The sequence below is a fragment of the Cydia strobilella genome, chromosome 9, assembly GCF_947568885.1.
Source record: "Cydia strobilella chromosome 9, ilCydStro3.1, whole genome shotgun sequence".
NCBI lineage: Eukaryota > Metazoa > Arthropoda > Insecta > Lepidoptera > Tortricidae > Cydia > Cydia strobilella.
In genome coordinates this window covers 1749016-1770682 of record NC_086049.1, presented here as the reverse complement: position 1 = coordinate 1770682, position 21667 = coordinate 1749016, and the positions used below count along the sequence as shown (strand labels likewise).

The window sequence follows — 21667 nt, the reverse complement described above, 5'->3', positions numbered from 1 at the left end:
CGATTTTCGCGGTTATAGCCCTGGTCCCTATCGGGTCGTATATCGTTGTCTGAGTACCCATAACACAAGCCTTCTTGAGCTTACTGTGGGACTTAGTCAATCTGTGTAAGAATGTCTTATAATATTTATTTATTTATGTGTGTCGGCTCTTCAAACTCGGGTAAATCCATTCGACCCTCTCAGCAAATATCTACCCTACCCATCTACCTTTTCTTAATACCAAAATCGCATCGCGAGATACTGTCGCCGCTCCTATGCTAAGCCTACTGTAGTACGCAACTATGGGCTAAGACACCGCTTATCACCAATCATGCAGTATGTTTGTAGAGCAGTAGCTCGCGCCTTCACTTGCTTCAGCTAGGAGCCGTGCGCGTATTATTTCATTTTTATTTTATTCTTAAACAATACAATCATTGTGTCAGAAATCACATTGAATACAATTTATAAATAACAATAATAATAAACACATTTATACTAATACTAAATAACAATTATAAATACCTTAAATTAGCGACATCAAATATTTCATCAATACTATAGGAGCATCTAGTCAATAAGAACGACTTCAACCTACGCTTAAATAAAAACCAATCCGTAATGGCTTTTAGGTCAGTAGGGAGCTTATTAAATAGAGTGACTTGCTTGCGCACGAAAGTCGCCGAGTCCCTACAACTAATGCCAGCTTGTAGAGCAGGGACCGGCAAACTCGGGCTTCTCACAATACACAAACAATAACGGACCAGTCAAACTTTTGTGACTGCGGTGGCTATTCTCAAATTTGCCGACCCCTGGATTAGGGAATACAAACCGGTTTTTAATTGTATGAAAAAACCGGTTATTAATCGAAATTTCATACAAATAAAAACCGCTTTGCATTCCCTATTTAGGATAAATGCTGCAGAAGCTAATTTTAGTTTTTAATCTAGCCCTGCCGGCTGTACAATCAGCATCGAAACATATTATAGCTGCAAGTGGTCAAATAGTTCGTTACACCATATATTTAGTACGGTGTGACGGAACTATTTTGGCCACTGGCTGCTACAATATATTTGACGCTGACTGTACAACTATTTCTTGTTATTCTGTCACGTCAGCCAGGGGACAATTTTACTATTGTTGTAACATGTTTAGCTACTAAACTAACATGCTTGGTAGATGCAAAGATAGATATAACTCCGTAAGTAATCTTTGGTAGATGGTCAATTTTGAGCTTACGTTAATTTAAAACCATACAATACAATACAATTTACCAGGTTTTTAGTGACATAGGGAATTGTGTAACTATAGCTAAAGTTGATTTAACCAAAGAGGATATAACAGGATAGAGCGGTACTGTCATAGTAAATTTTATAACCACAGTAAATTCACTGCCATCTATCGACACACTTTAAAACTAAAAATTAAGATTTATATAATTACGATAAAATGTATTTAAATATGGATAAATAATTTTTTTATCTGTATTAATTATTTTTATACGATTTTGACCAATGTTCTTTCATTGATATGCGTTAAAATCGTTAAATAACAAACGAAACCGTCAACGCCCTTTATACGAGAGTAGGCCAAAGGTAGTGGCGCTATGTGATCGAGAATCAAATTTTCGTGATTTTCGAGGCACGTTTTTTCCATACTGTATCCATCTATTAAATAAAATAAAAATAACTCATTTAACCCAACCATATGTTAGAATACCATAATTACGAAAATGATGAGGGATCTTTGTAAGTGTTCACAAATAAAACAAAACCACTCGTGTTAACTCTATTTATTTACGACATTTTAACCTACATACAGAATCCAAATCCCAGGTGTCCTGTCGATGTCTTCTCTCTTGCAACTTCAAAAATCTTCAATCTAACTCTAAATAAAATCTCGAAAGAAAATATACGGGTGTACTAAGCTAACTCGCATTGGCGGGGGGCGTAGTCCTGTACATGAAACCTAGACGCATCTGGAAAGTCTGCAAACACAGCAATCAGCGGGAAACTGCCACAGCAGGCCAGCGGCACCTGCTCGCGGCCTGCCAAACAAATGCAAACGTTAGTTCGCGATCACCAGCACAGCATCTGTCATTACTAGTGTCTAACTTCAAAAAGGTGTACATTTTTTAATTTATTAGGTATAAAAATGCTGTTTTAAAAATACTGTTAAACGTATGGGTCATTTTAAGTACCTACGTGAGACAAGTCTGGTTGGTCAATAATATAAAACGTTTACTCATAACTTTATGAACAGCAACAACAGCAAAACAGCAGTTGTCAGCTCCGCAACCCCCCTCGCCCCGCCTCCCCGCACCCTCCACACGCGCTCCCCCGCTCCGCCCTGAGCACACACATACATACGTTAATATTGTACTACACAAACACTGTCCATTGACCATCCGTTGACCTCTGTTTTTACAGTGAGGTTACGAATTGCCAGCTAACAGTGTGCACGATGGTACATTACAATAAAAAATTCAAGCTAAAATAACATGTCCTTGTTCGTACAATTACACTTTCAAAGCATATGGCTATTAAATAGATTTTATGTGGGTCATTTCCAGCAAAAAAGTTACTTATTTTTGGCTGTCAGTTAGCCTTAAATGCACTTACAAATTATTGGAAAACTTTTTGACTGAAAATGGCCCAATTTGTATTTTGATTGTGATTTATCAAATTACAAAAGCAAAAGGTAATGTGTGTAAACTTCTTTTAAGTTTTTGACTAATTTGTTCATTTCAAGGGCATAGTACCTTAGCGGCTAACAATTTTGAAATTATACAAAAAAAAGAACTGAAAGGCATTTGGTTGTTAATTTCTGTTACCACATCATGAGGGTGTCCCAAAAAGTCCCAATTTAGCCCATAATGCCCACGGGTTACATGATCTCCTGGGTAATGATTCTAACCTGAAATATATCTAAGGACCTTTATGGTCACACCTATATTGGTGATTAATTACACAAACTGATGAATTCATATGTTATACATTTCTAAATACACAATAATATTCTCCTTAAATAGATTTTTCGAGAATCACAAAACACAATACACAAGCATTTGTGTCAAGGAGCCTTTTTTAAATGTAGTAAAATAATCAGAACAGAACTTGAGCCTAATTACACAAATTAAAAATCAATCAGGAAAATTTGATATCTGATAAGTTATCAACTTGCTACATAACAGTCTGATAATGCAAATAATAAAAAAAGAAGACAAAATTATTAAGAGTTGTTGTTAATCTAAGTGAAGAACTTAAAAGGTAATTTGTTACGTTAAAATTTGCCACTATGTCGGACATAGTTAGGTCTGTGGGGCTAAAGTGAGAGCTAGTACCTTGGCCGAAGAGTGCACGAGTTAGCTGGCACAGCTTCAGCTCTAAACCGGTACTCTCAACCTGGAACAAAAAAGCATAATGTTTAGTTAATATAAAGAAGATCCTTTAGTTCTAGATTATTCTAGAAGAACTTGAATGGTTGGGGGAAAAAACCAGTTATAGTTCCAAAATTCACGTTTTAACATTCTAGAAAACTCTGATGTTTCCAGTTCAGGGCATAGGCTAATTTCTAAAAAAAATTATTCATAGACCAATTATTATACAATATTATTTTATTTTATTTATTTTATTTTGGTACATGGAAAAAACCAACAGTGCTATACATATCAAAAAACTATAATAGAATTAGAAAGCCAATTATTGTACAAGTGAAATTATGGTACAAGTACAAACAATAGTAATTGAAAAATTGTCGTGGTATTTTACTGCAATATGCAACAGCATCTTGTATCAGTGAATAATTATCTAAAATATATAAGAAAACAGGTCCAATCAGAATTTCGAAATTATGTTTAGTACCTTTGTCTAAAACATTGATTTAGAATTAATTGTGTAACAATATTAAAACTTACTCAGCACTTCAATGCCTGGAGCGTGACCTGGAATGCGAGCGACTGCGGGAGCGCCCGCGCGAGCTCTTGGAGTCCGAGCGGCTGCGGCTGCGGGAGCGCGAGCGGCTGCGCGAGTACGAGCGCTTGCGGGAACGCGAGCGAGTGCGGGAGCGGCGACGTGAGCGAGACCCGGAGCGGGAGCCGCTGGAAACATATGTTGGTCAGTTGACAGTTTGTGCAGTCACACTGATGTGGATACACACACTGCTCTGGTGCGTGACAGCCCTGTGCATGTAGTTATGTCCCACTCGCACACCGGAGCGGCGTGCGGATCCGCATCTAATGTGAAGACTGCTTTGTCACTTTAGAGTTCAATCCTGTGCCGAGCTTCAGGTGATTGTCCTAAATAATGCAGATAGAAGCATTTTTATTTAAAAACATTACAATTTTCATATATGTATAAAGCAATAATAATTAATGTGTGGTTATTTGTAAAATATCATTAATCCATTACTCATAAGGAGTAGTAAGGAGTATATATCGTTTTTGTTAATGTTGGTTATTTTATCTAGTGCCCCATTTAACACACACGGATTTGAAGACTGTAGATGGTGGTAGAGACTGTTAACAAATCAATTTACCTACTATGGAAGTATCCATTTTCAAAAGATAAAATATAAATGGCTTTACTTGTAATTGTTATGAAATTTAAAAAATGTTAGTCATGCTTATTAATAAATTTGACAGAACACGGTAGGCTACAACACCGTACCTGCGTCTGCGGTCGTACCGGCTTCTGTAGGGCGACGAAGGCCTTCCGTAGCGAGCCATCTGCACTCGCAGCTCCCTTCCATCCAGCATGCGTCCGTCGAGCGAGTCCAGCGCTTCCTCCGCATCGCGTCGGTCGTAGAACCTACAACAAACCAAAGCAAGGTTAACCCAAGCGTGGCCATTTTACGCCGGCAAAAATCAGTAGTAAATAAGACAAAATAATACCTGACAAAAGCGAATCCTCTGCTTTCCCTTGTGTAACGATCACGGGGAATATAAATGTCGCCTACTTCCCCACACCTTTCGAAAACGCGGCGTAAATCTTCAGGGGTAGTACGATATGTGAGATTGTCCACTTTCAACGACACCATGCCGTCAATACGCGGCGGAGGTCTTCCGTAACTCATTTTGAACTTACTTAACGTTCACTTATATAAAATAAAATAGTTTTCACTAGAGATAATTGGAACTATTATTTTAATAAAATGGCGTCCAGCGAGCACGCAACTTAAGACTCCGTTGACAGAAAATGGCGTCGGTGTCGGTGTGGTGCGCATTTGATTTGATGCGTGGTCGCCGAGTTGCCATGTACTGTCTTAAAAAATCCCAGATTTAGAAAATTAAATAAAATCTAAAATCATTGTAATGCAATCGTAACTTTTTTTAAATATTAGTCATTTAAATTTGTAGTCAGCCCAAGAAAAACCTGCAACGATTTTGATAGCACACGCAGTGCAATGCAAGTGTAATTTTAAATGTCAAACTTCTATGAAATTATGACGTATAAATAACACTTACATTGCCTTTGCTATCAAAATCGTTGCAGACTCTTTTTGGTCTAACTCTATGTACATTACGATAAACGCCATAGTATTTATTTAACTAATTTGTATCAGGTTAACAGGTGGCTAAAAACCCCCTATTTAAATTATCTTTCTATGCAAGTTGCAACACTGAGCTGAAGTGGGAAACGGATGGAAACGGAAGGGATCACTCATCACAATCATGGTGTTACCACTTTAGCAATGGGTAGTGCTCAGAATAATGACTAAAGCAAAGAAGTCGGGCAAAAATGCTTCGCAAATATGTATACCCGTACTTTACTTCCTTACGAATTAGATAATGTGCCGAAAAGAGATGCATATATGCTTGTTATTTCTCATTTACGTACGGTGTCATAAGTTTGATAATTTGCTAGGGATGTGACTGTGTCGACTTTTTATATCGATAAATTATGCATAAGTTTATGTGCCGTGTAAAAGAATAATCACGAAATTGGCAAATTGATCTGGCTAATGAAAGTTGAACCTGAAAAAACGCGTCAATTTCAAGACATCTGTAGCAGGCGGCTCGTTGAAATGAAATGAAATGCGTGGAATACAAGGATTGCATAACTTTTATACTTTTTATAATTTTCATATTCTAAAAATCATTAAAAAGTATAAAAATTATGCAATCCTTGGAATCAAAGAGCCGCCTGATATGAGGATTAATGCATGTACCTAATATAGCTTTTATCTCATTTGCAGTCTACCACTCAGAACCGTCTAACTATACCACTCGTTTTTTTATCATTAGAAAGAAGGCGAGCGATCTTAACGTGTCGTTTTATCGAAAAACACCTTAAAAATAAGTCACAACAAATATAATATACGATCATTTACATACTTTTGCTTTCATAAGTAAAATATTGCTATATTTATAAAAAAACTTGTCAATAAAAAGACACGTGGAAATGGTTTACCGTTTTTTCTAATGCTAAAAGACTAAGTATAGTTTCTAGTCATGTACAGTCAGCTGCAGAGAAAAGGCACCCCCCCTGCATACAAAGTTCTGTAAATTAGTATGGACGTGGGGTACCTTTTCTGTGCAGCTGACTGTACCAAATAGAAAATGAAAAAAAAAAACGTTCGTGTAATATATTTTTTTTATTTAATAATAGGGAATATTACGCGAAACTCGGCGTAGGTGGCGCCACTATCACAATCTGAGGGTCTATCGCGAAACAAGAAAATCGAACTTTCGTTATCTAACATCTCTGTCACTCTTGCGTATTCGAGCGATAAAGAGGCAGCTAGATAACGAAATTTCGGATTCGAGTTTTCCGGTAGGTCCCCTGAAAACTTGTCAAAAACCTGTTAAAGGTACAGTATGAATAAGTTACTCTACGGTGCACTAAAAAAGCTAGTGCTGCACTCTGGTGGCAGAACATTGCAGTAATATCCCCTATTCGTCGTCCTTTGGAAATCTGAAATAAAAAGTTGAGTCTTGTGACCAACAATATTAATAAAAGGAACATTCATCAATGATCATTAATGTCTTTTTTATTAGGGTTCCGTACCCAAATGGTAAAAACGGGACCCTATTACTAATACTTCGCTGTCCGTCTGCCTGTCACCAGGCTGTATCTCATGAACCGTGATAGCTAGACAGTTGAAATTTTTACAGATGATGTATTTCTGTTGCCGCTATAACAACAAATACTAAAAAGTACGGTCCCCTTGGTGCGCGCGTCCGACCCGCACTTGACCGGTTTTTAGTATTAAACTATAGTCTGGCAAACACAATCTGTCAGTAAGTAAGAACAAAGAAAACTATAGGTACAGTCGAAGGCAAAAATATCGATCCAGACAAATGGCTTAAAAATATGTGAACACGATTTTATTGTCTGAGCGTACACATATTTTTGAGACTTTGGGAATGTATATATATTTATGCCCTTGACTGTACTCATCAATTAAAATGAGACAGTCCTGGGCCAAACTATAAGAAAGCTGTAAATGTCGATAGGTTATTGATCTGAGGTCGATACATCACTATGCCAAAAATATAACCTTTCATACTTAGCAGATAAGTTCGAAAATTTATGCAAAAATCTATATAGACTTGAATGCAAGTAATAATTACATAAACAATATATCGATTTCTATGTTTAGGGTCAGGTCCTATAAATTAATTTCTTCAAAATTGAACAAAACTCACCGATTAAGGGTTATCGGTTCGTGCGTATTTTCTTTTCTTCCTGTATGCGATTTACAGCCCTCGATCACACAAGACATTATCACAAAGGGAACTTCAAACCATTACAAATAAAAACTCAACACGTTTTCCAACAATCTTTCAGGAATAGCAAGAATATAATTAAAATAAACCAAGATGACCGCTGAAACATCCCGAAATATTTCAACTAAAATAATACGACTATGTAAGTTGTTACAGTTGACACCTACCTGTGAAATAACGAACTTATATTTTATTTGGCTGGATTATATTATAGAACCACATAGGACCATTTGACATTTCCCTCAGTTCATCTTATGACAATACTGAAAAAAACGAAAGAACTTGCGGATTGTTGTCTCACTCACTCATAGACAAAAAGTAATAACGTGTTGTGAATACGATATCTTTTACCAAGCTTTTATTTTTGCCCGGCTTCTTTGCTTTAGTCATTATTCTGAGGGGTAGTGAAGGAAGGGGCAGTGTTGAGTTGTGCAAAAATTAAAGGAAATCCTGTCTGACGATCTCATCATGGTAGAATACGACCGTTGAGGCGTTAATTATTTTAAAATAAATTTAACTAACATTAAATAAAAAATCTTATGTTAAAAGCATTCCGGGCAATTCCGGGCAATCCTGGGCAAATCCTGGGTATAGAATGCAGCGAATGCATCTCCTTGGTTTTCACTTTGTAGGTTGTTTGGGTATTTGCACAGCCAACCGTTGCTATGCAACAGCATTAAATGATTATATTTCGGTAATGAGTTTCAAATTGGGGTAATTTTATTTAATTTCGTTAAATTATCACAGTGAATCACCATGACTCCTAAAGAACAAGGTGGTAAAGTTAAGCAAGTGAGAAATAAAAAGCTCCTTCCTGATCTGAGGAAGGAGGGCGTGCTCACCAAAGAAATAATCCTTGCTACAAAAGAAAAGCACCAAGGTTCGACTGGATATCGGTTGTTCTCTCACCACACACTCGCTAGTGTAAGAAAAATGAGCTACTTCCACCCGTTCGCGTAAGTTTTATTCATTAGGTTTTATTTAATACAAGTTGACGACCGGTTCTGGCCTTGCTGGGTAGTGACCCTGCCTATGAAGCCGAAGGACGCAATTATGAGTGGAAGCGAGAAAGAGATAAGCCTGCTCGACCAAGTCGCGATCTGGTACGCCCGTCTGTTAGCCCTATTAATTTAAAAACTGTGTATTTTTGCAGCATTCCAGACGACAGTCTAGACATAGTGCTAGCGGCCACATACAACCATTCAACGGAACGATTCGCAGACAAGGAGGACCTATACCTCCAGCCGGAGACCATCGGCTGCGACACCTGGCGGAGGCTGAGGAACACGTGCGATAAACGTACTGCTGTGGTTCTAGTAAGTTTTTAAATCACCTTATCCATGTAAACCGAACCAAAGTCTATAGAGCGGGTTATTATTAAGACTTTATTTCGGACATCAATGATCCATAAATGATTGGTTAGTTACAATAGTACTTATCACTATGTTAGTATTGACAACACAAATTATATTGAAGTATATACATTATTTACATTAAAAAATTGCATACCAGTCACTTATCCATCCGGTAGAATGGGACATGCATTAAGGCCCAATACTTAAAGAAGGGATTATCAAGGCTCTCCAATTTCGGTTAGAAAACTGTTGGAGCTGTTTCTCAGACGGTGCATCTGAGATACTGAGCGTTTTCTCATAATGGCGTAGAAATCATCCATTCGTGCCTCCGCAAACATCCCAGATGCACTGCAAAACCGCGGCAGCCCCAACAGCATTCTATACCCATTATTAAATTAGACGCGCAGGGCGCCGTAAGCTTGCTTCGTATATTTGATCCACAGGCTGCACGTATAGAACGTTTGGCAGTATGACTTAATAGCGTTCGCTTCACCTCAGTCGTTATACTTTTCAATGTAAGGGCTCTTAGCCCCCTGCACACTCGTGCGCGAATCGCGGCCCGAAGCAGCGAACGCGAGTGTGGAATCTATTTCGCAGATCTGCGAGTGTGGAGCGAGCTCTAGAATTGTGTTTTTTTTTAATGGAATTTTATGCCCTGGATGCCAGCTCTTTAACCCAAATCTCATAGAAAGAGAGGCAAGCTATGATGGCGCCATCTTTGCAACCCTTTGACAATTGCCAACCCCATTAGACCACAAAAATATTCTTTATTGCTCACCTCAATACAGAAAATACTACAGGCAGTCTTTCGCTAAAAAAGCGCCAAGATCAGCGCTAAAAGATTCTATAATTCTAATATTTTTATGTTATTGCAGGATCACCCGCTAAAACGCGGCGGGCTGACCGAACGGCGGTCGCCATTCAGCGTGAAGCTCATGAATTCCGGCGTGCACTCGTCGCAGACCAACCCCGGCTACAGCCGCAAGCCGGCCGGCGGCGCCATTTTCTTCTACTAATAAAGATAAAACGCGGCGGCGGGCTGAGGCAAGTGACGCAGCGGCGGTCGCCATTCAGCGTGAAGTGAAGCTCATGAACGGCGTGCACTCCTCGCAGACCAACCCCGGCTACAGGGCTACAGCCGCAAGCCGGTCGGCGGCAAAAGTACCTTATTCTGGTATGACCCATGCATAAATAAAAAACTTGAGCAAATACTTCTTCTATTGTACATATATTCTGGCAACCCAGAAAAAGGCGCGAATTTCAAAAGTGGTCGAACTCAGGGAATTTTGCTTCAACGCAAAAATTCCTAATTATTTAATCATAAATAAATTAAATCATGGCTTCCAGTCGGAAGCTAAAATATCTGTAGTTTTTCAGATTAGGTCATAACTTGTTTAAATTATTTGGTGCTGTAAGATAAGATAATAAAGACTTGCAATTTTTTGCATTATGCTTTGAAGTATGTCCTAATCAACCTTGTGTGCTAATGCTAACTATTCTTTGTAAATATTGTAACCATTACTTGTTTTCATATCTAATTATAGTTATTAAAAATGTTATTATTGTCCCTTATCAAACAATAAATCATTAGGAGAGAAAATAAGTTGGTTTGCTTCAAATAAATGTTTTGTTTTCTGTAATTGGCTTTTTCACTTCCGGTGTTTGATTTTTAGGGTTCCGTACCCAAAGGGTAAAAACGGAACCCTACTAAGACTCCGCTGTCCGTCTGTCCGTCTGCCTGTCTGTCACCAGGCTGTATCTCATGAAAGTCATGAACCATGATAGCTATACAGTTGAAATTTTCACAGATGATGTATTTCTGTTGCCGCTATAACAACAAATACTAAAAAGTGCGGAACCCTCGGTGCGCGAGTCCGACTCGCATTTGACCGGTTTTTTTGATTGATAAATATTATTAATTTATTAATATTAACCTTTACGACGCCGTGTCAAACACAAAAGCTGTCACACATCAGACGCCACGTCACATAAATCCGTCGTTTGTGTCGAAAAGGTTAAAAAAAGGTGGCAAATTAAAATAAAAAAATAAGACGCGTACTTCAAACCTATTTCAAATAGGAACTAAAAGGAACTTCAATCGTCAACCACCTTTATCGCGCTTTATAAAATAAAAATACTCTTTTCACCTCAGCAGCTCGAACAAGCCTACTTTCGTCACTCCCTGGAGTGAGGAAAGTGCGACTTTCCTCACTCCAGGGAGTGAAACAATGTAGCTTTTTAATTTAGTGAAGGCCATGAACTTCATACTTTTATTACTTTTTTTTATGGTACGGTACGGTACGGTCCGGTCTGGTCTCGTATCGTATCTTATCGTATCGTACATCTTATAATACTTTTTTTTTCTGTTTATTCTGCGTAATTCGAAATACATTTTAACCTTTAATATGTTCTCACTACTGAGGTGAAAAATTATGTGTGCAACACGAGCGCAAAGTTATTTTACATCTCGTGTTTTTGAGTCCCTCGCTACGCTCAAGATTCTACCTTAGAATCACTCGCTTCGCTCGTGATTCAATTATAGAATCTTTCGCTTTCTCAGGACTCAAAATAAACACTCGCAAGAAAAACCAACTTTCCTCTCTTGTTGCACAAATAACTATTGCATTTCCTTTTGATTTTATCGCGTGATAGAATAAAAAAGTTATTCTATGTCTATGACATAAATTGACTGACTTTTCCATAGTACATACCACGTACATACTATTTAAATTAGTAAAAAAAACTAATAAAAAATATCAGAAATTCCAGTTTTTCCACATATTTCTCTAACTTAGTAAGCAATGTGTTGCGGGCCTTGTTGCGGGTGCCGTAGCGCTTACTTCGGGCCGCGCTTCGTGCCCTGCGGCCGGAGCGGCCTGTACGGCGGGTGCTGCGGAGTGGTCAACTACTTTGGGGGCTGTGGCGGCCCGGGCTGCGGTCCAGTCTAACTACAGTTGCTATAAATTTGTACTGTTTTACCCAGTGTGAAAATTGTATTGTTTAGTGAAAGAAAAACAGCCCCTCAATGTATAAATATTTGGTGAATCCCTAAGCTATTATAAATTACAATGATTTCTATGTATATTGTATTATTTTAATTATATTTATTTCTCTATAAGGGCTGACATATATTATCCTGCGTCTGTGTCGATTAGCCAATGCGCTCTTGATAAAGCTTCTCGTTATATAGCCATTGAGATATTATTTATTACTATAGAAGCCAAACCAATGAATGAAATTGTCGCAATCGAAACCTGTACCACGCGAACAAAACTCATGGCGCTTACGCGTTTAGGTCGCGAGATGGTCGCGAGATTCACGCTCCGCTCCGCTTCTATGCTGGTTTGTTGTCAAAACAACATCAACTCATGGCGTAAAAGAGTATAGAGCGAACTCAATCGAGGAATTTTTCAATCGCAACCCACACTGCAAAAAACGTGCGTTCAGGAGGCTACCATGCAAAAAGTATAATAATCAAATCACTACGTTCGTTAGTAGGAAGTAGTAGTTGGTAGTAGGCATGTAGTAGGTAATAGCTAAGAGGATATAAACAAATGGTTATATCCTCCTAGAGATTGTTACTTACTGCCAATGCCAAGTAAATTTTTCTTTTCTTTTGTAATAAGGTTTTAGCTCAATATCTGCGGAACTCTACCAAATATTTGACGTGTGCTATTTATTAGAGTAATAAGTGTCAGAAGAAATGTAAAGCACATTGTATTTTAGATATTTTTTAACGTAATTATATTTATTTTAACAATGTTATATTTATTTAGATAAACCAAGGCATACTTTCAGTGTAAACATTAACAGTAGCTATTTGGATGGATTTTCTAGATTCATTAGGTAAGTTTTATTAAGGTTTTATCAAACTACTTATATACTTCTACAATTATATTTATTTATCTATATCCAGACAAAAGTTAGAACACACCCTAAAAATCCTGACAAAGGACCAAAAATCGTAACATTTCATTGGAAATCCTGTCGTATGGCAACATTGGCAACCGCTGTGACCTCAGAATAATGACTAAATCATTATTCTGAGGCTGAGACTGCTGTGAGGACCCATTAGCACGAAAACTTAAGCGTTGCGTGTGCGACGCACTCATAAGTAAGAGCGAGAAAGAGATATCGCTTTCTCGCTCTTACTTATGAGTGCGTCGCACACGCAACGCTTTTTAAGCTCTCGTGCTAATGGGGCCTAAGGGCCCTTTCACGAGCGAGGCTAGGACGACTGCCACCTAAGGCACCTGATGCTAAAATGTCTTGTAGATCTACAACTGCATGCACATGGCAAGAAGACCGACCGTATGCGCTCATGGTACCTCTACGAGCAGTACAGAACGCTGGAGCAGCACCAGCTAGACGCAGCCCAGCAGCTGCGTAACCGCTCGGTCCAAGAACAGCTGCTGCATCAGGAGCTCACGGAGCGGCGCGCTCGGCGTAGTCTTTTTGATCAGGTACCTTTATGGGATGGAACGTGCATGAAAACTGAGGAAACAACGAAACAAATTCTTCTGGACTGCAAGCAGGTATATAGGCACAGGTACCTAGGATTTCCGTGCACACTTAAGAAGGCAGCTAGCAACCTGAAAACCTTGCTAGATTTCGTGGAGGAGCTGTGGTGGTTACAGTAGCGCTACCTCGTTTTTCACGCAAAATGGTTGCCGAGAATCGAAAAATGCCTAGTGTAACTAACTGAAGTAACTGACCTGCACCGGAGTATACAGAACGCTGGAGCAGCATCAGCTGGACGCGGCCCAGCAGCTCCGGGACCGCTTGGTACCAGAGCAACTACTGCATCAGGAGCTCACGGAGCGGTACACTTGGCGTAGTCTTTTTGATCAGGTACTTCTACGTTAGAGACTAAAGCCACATTACATGCTAGTAGGAGTAGTAGGCTACCATACACGGGCCCAAGATAGAGCAGCTTGGAGAGCACTGATGAAGAGTGTCCACTGTCGTCACGTCAGTCGTGAGAATACGACAAAGAAGAAGAATATCCGTACGGGAGTTGTATGTACATAACGTTATAGTAGCATCAGCAATAGCTTCGGAACCGGTACAAGAACAACTGCTGCATCAAGAACTCACGGAGCGGCACCTGTGCGGGCTATAAAGAACACTAAAGTAGCATCAGTAGGCTTAGCATAGGAGCTTGTGACAGTATCTCGCCCGCGAGATAGACTACCTACTTGTCTTATTCTAACCGTATCACAGAATAAATAATAGTACTTGGTATTAATTAGAGATACGGTCCCACCGCTCCTAGGCCTACAGTAACAGCTACGGAACCGCTCAGTGCAGGAGCGGCATCAGCACCAACAGCTCACGGAGTGACCGCCGCTCACCGTGATCAGGTAACTTCATTCCTCTCTTTTTTTATATTTTCATCGAGCGAAATGCGTGACCAATTCGTATCTATAGGTATACCAAGGAATTTGAAGTTCGACTGAAGGCTTGAAGGCCCATTACACGAGTGGCTGTGTTAAACTGTCTTCACTCTACATGTGTCACCGGTTCCGTCCCCATTGGTCAAGCTCGAAAAATATTTTTCAGTTTTGATTTGTTGTATTTTATGCCTTCTTCATTTGGTTCGCCACCATTCTGGCTTTAAGTAAAATAGTAAAATTCTCCAGGTCAGCATGTATATCAGCGACCCGAAGCAAGATCGCAGCCAAGCCACCTGCCTCAGCACCACTAACGACGACTTCTACGAGAGCTTCTGTGAACTCCACGACTTTGAAGACAACAACAGCCTGGGCAGCCACCATGGCTCCCATAATACCTTCATTGAGGATAAGAATTTAGAAGATTTCCAAGAAGATACCAGCTGCGCGGATAGTGTATCCAGCGTGGTTGATAAGGAAGCTACGGACAGGTTCCAATCCAATTGATATTATATTATTATAGATAAGTTATATACTCATACTATATCTCATTACCTACGAATGAATCCGTTTTTTTGATTAATTTTCGCAATCTTTGTTACAATCTTTGTTAAGAAGCTTATCTCTTTCTCTTTCGGCGTGGTTCGTGCGTGCACGTGCATGACTGCAACTGTACAATTTAATTTTGGAACGCCTATCCTATGTAGAGTTATCATTGACAGGTCCACGCAACGAACTATTGCTGAAAACATAAAGCTCCATCTACAGACTGTTAAAGAAAACTTGGCAAGCCTCGAGAGATACTCCCGGATGGCTGACGGTGATCACAACTCGGAGGCGAGCGTAGACTCTCTGGGTTGGCCCAAGCAAAACATTCTTCGGAAGAACGTTGATGAGAATCAATTGTTTTATATGTGGAGCCGCCTGGTTGCGTTCGCTTACCATATTATACAACTTAATCATGGTACGATCTTGAAATTACTTTCTGACAGTTATTTTACCGATTAGATAGTCCTTTTGAAGTTACTTAAGTACCTACCTACATAATATTTGTTGGTGATCTAATCCCGCAGATCAGTTACACTTATGTGCTAAGGTTGTTTTCCATTGAAGCGGAGGGCGGAGTAGTCAGATGAGAGAGGACACGCGCGAGAATCAATCAATATCATTGGTTGTTTTCTCCCACTGTTGGATGACAATCAATGCTATTGGTTGATTCCTGCATGTTTTCTCTCATCTCCCCCGTAGTGGAAAAGGCAGCCTAAATCCTCACGATGAATGACGAAGCACACACTGGTTTCTCTGCGTTCAAATATTAAAATTTGTTATTCATTGTCATTTACCGCGCCACTCGTACAAGTGTGTAACTCCGAGGTTGAAACACTATAAGCAAAGTTACTGAAGGGGCCCACTGATTACCAGTCCGCCTGCAGTCTCTGGCCTGTCAGTTGTTCGGAATTGTCAACTTTTTGTTTAACTGACAGGCTGATATCGTCCGGCGGACTGGTAATCAGTTGTCAATGCAAACCAAACGAGTTCGGTTTATTTTTCTTAACGATTGATGATAATAAGCGTTATGTGATCATTGTGTTTCGTAAGATGGCCAAAAAAACAGTTCCTACAGTCGCCATCAGATATATCGAAGCGGCCACGTCGCTCACAAATATCTCAAGCATCTATTAGAGCACCTTCAGATATTTTAGAGCACCTCGGCCACTCCGATATATCTGATGGCGACTGTATCACGCGCCGTGATTGTTGAGCCACTTAGGGTTCTAGCTAAATTGGACATTCCATAGCGTTAGTATTCATTAGCCCGTTAGCTAGGACCCTGAAAACTCAATCGCGGAGCGTGATAGTACGTTTTAGTATAGGGAGAGTGGTTTCAGGAAACTGCTACTATGACTACAGCTCCCAGCTGCTCACCGCCGTCCTGGCGTGCGATGCGCTGCGCCGCGGCGTCAACCGCATGTGTAAGTCTTCTTTATATTCACAGTCTCTTCCTTTAAGCACTAATTTTTCGGATGTGATTTCGATGCAGGCTGTACACACTTTTGTCGATTGCCTCTCGCCGTGAGTCTTCGGCACCGCTCCGGCGAGAGGAGATGAGAAAGTGCGAGACGAGAAGGGAGCAGTATGTACACAGCTACACACTTCGTTCTCGGCTTGTCTCGGGGTTTCTCGAAGAGCGTGTACAGCTGGCAAGGAGTGCCAGAAATCTGCCTAGTGGGCGCTCGTAACTTTCGCTAATAATGCCAGACAATCCACCTAATACTTGGCATTAAGTTGTTGGTGTTGGCCTATATTAGATGGTGGAGTACGTACTGTTTATTTATTTTTCTCGCAATAACGTTAATTGCGTACCATCAATTCCCCATATTTATTCTCAGTAGTTACCATCAAAATTTTGTTAGTGTTCAATACAAAAATACCTAGATAAATATTGAGTGTTCAGAATCACTGGGAACAGATGAGATGAGAATAAAATTCTCAGTTGTTACCACAGGTAATTAATTACTTGGTGCCTGTGGTGGTAACTGTCATAATCCCCCTTGACGGTGCCAGGGCGTCAACTGGCTGGCGCGGGTGCACAGAGCGAGCGAACGCACGCGGTTGCCATGTCGCACACGCGTCCCCGCTAGTTTGTTGCTCATTTTTTTGGTTAACCCGCTCTACCATCAAAATTTTGTTAGTGTTCAATACAAAAATACCTAGATAAATATTGAGTGTTCAGAACCACTGGGAACAGATGAGAATAAAATTCTCAGTTGTTACCATAGCACAGATTAATAAATAGTTACTACGTAACAGATACATCATTCCCATACAAAAGCGAAAATACCTACGCTATAATAGCCTACAAAATCTTAATAATAATACCTGCTGCTCAGGACGAGAAGAAATGTACCATAAGTACGCGAACAAAGAGTCGAGACTGCCTTGCTCGCCGTGCGAGTCACGTGCCAACGCGTCATCGTAAGAATGCGCTAGGGTTGTACTGTTACTTATGTTATTATTGTAATAAAACAAATGTTGCGAATCAACCATATTTTTTATTAGTCAATCAAATATTTAAAAACAACAATTATATCACCTGACTCAAAAAACTCCTTCATTTACGATTTACCTACTTATGTTCAAAGAAATAAATGGTGACAAAATTCATAAAGATAGATTTAAAATACTACTCGGTAAATACGACAAATTTTCCTTTGAAATAAAACTATGAAAACGGATTATATCGCGTATATTGAATTTATAATACATCCCGACGTTTCGAACTCTTTACAGCGTTCGTGGTCAACGGGTGACGGGTGTTTTATTTCATGAGTAACTATCGCGGTAACCGAAGACAATATTAAATTTTCCTTTGTTTTTTGACTTTTACACCCATCTACTGCACAAAAATTTCGTGGTTTCGGCATTTCGAAGCGTAGGCGCGGTAACGCGCGGTGCGAGCGCTCAGGCGGGCGTTCGGCGGCCCTCTGTCGGTTGAATCGTCGACGATACGCCGAGCGGTAGGCATATAGCGCGTGGCCTTGAGCGAGTGAAGGAGGCCTGACCATAGGTAATTAATTACTTGGTGCCTGGTGGTAACTAGTGGGTCATAATCCCCCTTGACGGTGCCAGGTAGTCCACTGGCTGGCGCGGGTGCACGGAGCGAGCGCACGCACGCGGGTGCCATGTCGCGCACACGTTCCCGCCATTTCGTTGCTCATTTTTTCGTTAACCCGCTCTACTCACCCGCTGCGTGCGACCGTACCAGCTAGCCGACGCCCTTAATCCTTATGTAGGCCCATCAGGCCATCTGATACTCGGATTAGATGCCGGTAGCCCGTATTGTGCCCACGATTACTTGTTGTCTGTTTTCAGTGTGCGGGACGTTCCTGTGGGTCGTTTATGCCGCTGCGGATTTACTATAACCATGTTGTACTTTAATAGGTCAGTGCAGTTTCTAGATTTACTACTAAAACGTTATATCTTTAGGGTATACTTACCTTATCAATATAACTATGGCCATTTGAGGAATACCAGAAAATTTCTAGCATAACATAATTGTTTTTATGCTGACCCAGTCAAAATCAGTGCCAATATATTTTTTCTTGCCTGTTATGGTCTAATTCAGAAACTCAAATATTGGAATTTTAATTTTAGGTGATATTTTGCAGTATTACGTCTCACCCGTGAAATATGATAGTGATTCTGAAGACCATTCCACTATCTGCAGCAAAAAACTTAAAAAGAAAAAGTCTCATGGGTCGAAAATAATACGGAAATCGTCTAAATATAAGGTACCCAGTTACTTTACCTTTATTGCGCTATTCATGTCACCATTTCCAGATATCGGTACCTACAGTAAAAGCTCTCCAGCTTAAGTAACTAGTAACTACCCACGTGCCATTAGCTGTATGGAAAGGTGGATAACTGGATACTTATGTTAGGGAACGGTGTACTGTTCAGTAGCTATAGCAGCGAGCTGCAAAATTGCATATTGTGGGCATGCAATTCCGCGGCAATAAAACGTACTTATAGAACAATGTATAAATAAAAGTAGTCAGAATTCGTCTGATGAAAAACTATTTTTCCCCTCACTAGCTCGGAAAGCCGTCTTTTATCCTTTAAAACCAGCGGGGAAAAACGCATTTTATCCACTAGTGGGGAAAGTAATTTGACCTTGGATGGAGCGTGTTTAAGTAGCTTGACAGATAACAAAACGTAAAACGCCCATAATAATGGTTCGTTCGATATTAATTATCATTAAATAAATGGTTTGAGAATTTAATAAAAAATACCAAATTTAGCTTTATTTACTGATTTTAAGTCATAAACCTTAAAATTCCATAAGAAACGTTTGTTTTCTAATAATGATGTTAAATAACGCGCAAATTCTGAACGCACAAGTTGAGTCGTCACAATTTCAAAACGCATCACTGACATTTCATACGTCAGAAATGTCAACATTGTCAACAAAATTTTTACTTTAAAACTTCTCACGTAAAAATACAGAATTTCCAGAGTTTATTGTTATAATATGGTAAAAAAATTAGTGATTCCACTGATGAAGATGATCTAACGCCTGTGGATGTTGCACTTTCCTCGCTATAGTGAGGTGAAAAGTTTTGTGTTACACACGGGTGCAAATGTATTTTACTTCTCGTGTGTCGAAACACTCGCTACGCTCAGGATTCTATTTTAGAACCACTCGCTTCGCTCGTGGTTCAACTATAGAATCCTTTCACTTGCTCGTGTTTCAATTCTACACTCGCTGGTAAAATACAACTTTGCACCCTTGTATAACAAATAACTATTTCCCCTCACTAGCTCGGAAAGCCGTCTTTTATCCTTTAAAACCAGCGGGGAAAAACGCATTTTATCCACTAGTGGGGAAAGTAATTTGACCTTGGATGGAGCGTGTTTAAGTAGCTTGACAGATAACAAAACGTAAAACGCCCATAATAATGGTTCGTTCGATATTAATTATCATTAAATAAATGGTTTGAGAATTTAATAAAAAATACCAAATTTAGCTTTATTTACTGATTTTAAGTCATAAACCTTAAAATTCCATAAGAAACGTTTGTTTTCTAATAATGATGTTAAATAACGCGCAAATTCTGAACGCACAAGTTGAGTCGTCACAATTTCAAAACGCATCACTGACATTTCATACGTCAGAAATGTCAACATTGTCAACAAAATTTTTACTTTAAAACTTCTCACGTAAAAATACAGAATTTCCGGAGTTTATTGTTATAATATGGTAAAAAAATTAGTGATTCCACTGATGAAGATGATCTAACGCCTGTGGATGTTGCACTTTCCTCGCTATAGTGAGGTGAAAAGTTTTGTGTTACACACGGGTGCAAATGTATTTTACTTCTCGTGTGTCGAAACACTCGCTACGCTCAGGATTCTATTTTAGAACCACTCGCTTCGCTCGTGGTTCAACTATAGAATCCTTTCACTTGCTCGTGTTTCAATTCTACACTCGCTGGTAAAATACAACTTTGCACCCTTGTATAACAAATAACTATTGATTTAGGGATCTGTTGCTTCTGATATATGCGAATTTAAGATGTAATTTTCTAATTTTTGAGCTTCACTGGATGTATTTTTTATCTAAACTCCGATACAAATATAAGGCCAATCTTCAGCATTTCACGTAGAATGGCTCAACATATTTATTAAACAGTAACTAAATTGCAGATAAATTCGAGTTCGCAAAAAAGAGTCACGAGGCGCTTCGAAGATAACCACCATGCGGAACATTCGGGCAGCTCCTGGCAACACGACAGGAATAAATACTCAGTCGTACACACAATGGAGCAAAACAGGAGACACCGACAACCGAGGAGACGAGAGGTGTGTATCGTGTGCGGGCTGTACACACGTCGAGAGACCCCGAGAGAACGAGTGTGTAGGTGCTGCTCCCTTCTCGTCTCGCTCTTCCTTGTCTCGTCTCGCGCTTCTCCGATTGGATCGGAGCGGTGCCGAGACTCGGCGAGAGGCTCTCGGCGAGTGTGTACAGCCGATAGTAGACTTAACACAAGAGCTTAATCTCTATTGTAAGTCCACTTGGTAAGTGCTTGTAGGGTCACTAGCTAGAGTCTGGCTAATGAAAGTTGAACCTGAAAAAACCTTAAACTTCTATGAAATTCTGACGTATAAATAAGTTATAAATAACACTGGCACTGCGTGTGCTGTCAAAATCTCTGCAGACTTCTTGGTCTAACTTATGTCTAACTCTAACCGCATAATGTACGGAGCCATCAATGGAGCCATACAGCGCCATCTCGTCTAGTTGTCCTATTTGAAACAAATAGAGAGGTAAAGTTGAAGAAAGAAACGCGAATGTGGAGCCTAGTTCGCTGATTAGCGAACTAGGCTCCACACTCGCGTTCGCGGCTTCGCGCCGTGATTCGCGCATGAGTGTGGAGGGCCCTATAGACTTGACATCACTCAATCAATGTATCGTTGCTAATACAATTTTCCTATAGGATGCTCTTTTAATGTTCCATGTGTAGTGGCGAAAAGCTAAACGTAGCTTCATCCCCCGGAGCCCCCGGACCCTCTGGCCCTCTGAGCTGGAAACCACCGTCTCCAGCACCTTCGAGCGCGCAAACCCCATGCTCACGCTCGTGCAGTATTTGGACGATGTCCTCAAAACTGACGTCCGGGACTTTGATTGATGTTTTTGTTGTTTGGTTAATAAA

General features: G+C 39.9%; 3 protein-coding genes across 4 annotated transcripts; 2 read left to right on the top strand and 1 right to left on the bottom strand.

Moving 5' to 3' along the window:
* Positions 1 to 1753: 1753 nt before the first annotated feature.
* On the bottom strand, positions 1754 to 5200 carry LOC134744050 (serine/arginine-rich splicing factor 2). 2 transcript variants are annotated; one of them, XM_063677711.1, is made up of 4 exons: positions 4868 to 5200; positions 4644 to 4784; positions 3893 to 4075; positions 1754 to 3380 (listed from the first exon to the last, which is right to left on the bottom strand). In XM_063677711.1, exons 1-3 carry the CDS (start codon positions 5047 to 5049, stop codon positions 3901 to 3903), a joined length of 498 nt encoding a protein of 165 aa, XP_063533781.1. In that variant the 5' UTR covers positions 5050 to 5200; the 3' UTR covers positions 1754 to 3380; positions 3893 to 3900. The 2 variants fall into 2 exon arrangements, with proteins under 2 accessions (XP_063533781.1, XP_063533782.1); XM_063677712.1 differs by having other exon boundaries at positions 4662 to 4784.
* A 2959-nt stretch (positions 5201 to 8159) lies between these two features.
* Positions 8160 to 10700, top strand: LOC134743858 (protein CFAP276). The gene is made up of 3 exons (XM_063677485.1): positions 8160 to 8661; positions 8859 to 9021; positions 9936 to 10700. Exons 1-3 carry the CDS (start codon positions 8462 to 8464, stop codon positions 10074 to 10076), a joined length of 504 nt encoding a protein of 167 aa, XP_063533555.1. The 5' UTR covers positions 8160 to 8461; the 3' UTR covers positions 10077 to 10700.
* A 2183-nt stretch (positions 10701 to 12883) lies between these two features.
* On the top strand, positions 12884 to 21651 carry LOC134743857 (uncharacterized). Its single transcript, XM_063677484.1, has 8 exons — positions 12884 to 12906; positions 13336 to 13523; positions 14703 to 14944; positions 15176 to 15417; positions 16343 to 16426; positions 18609 to 18745; positions 20661 to 20816; positions 21479 to 21651. Exons 1-8 carry the CDS (start codon positions 12885 to 12887, stop codon positions 21641 to 21643), a joined length of 1236 nt encoding a protein of 411 aa, XP_063533554.1. The 5' UTR covers position 12884; the 3' UTR covers positions 21644 to 21651.
* Positions 21652 to 21667: the final 16 nt, after the last annotated feature.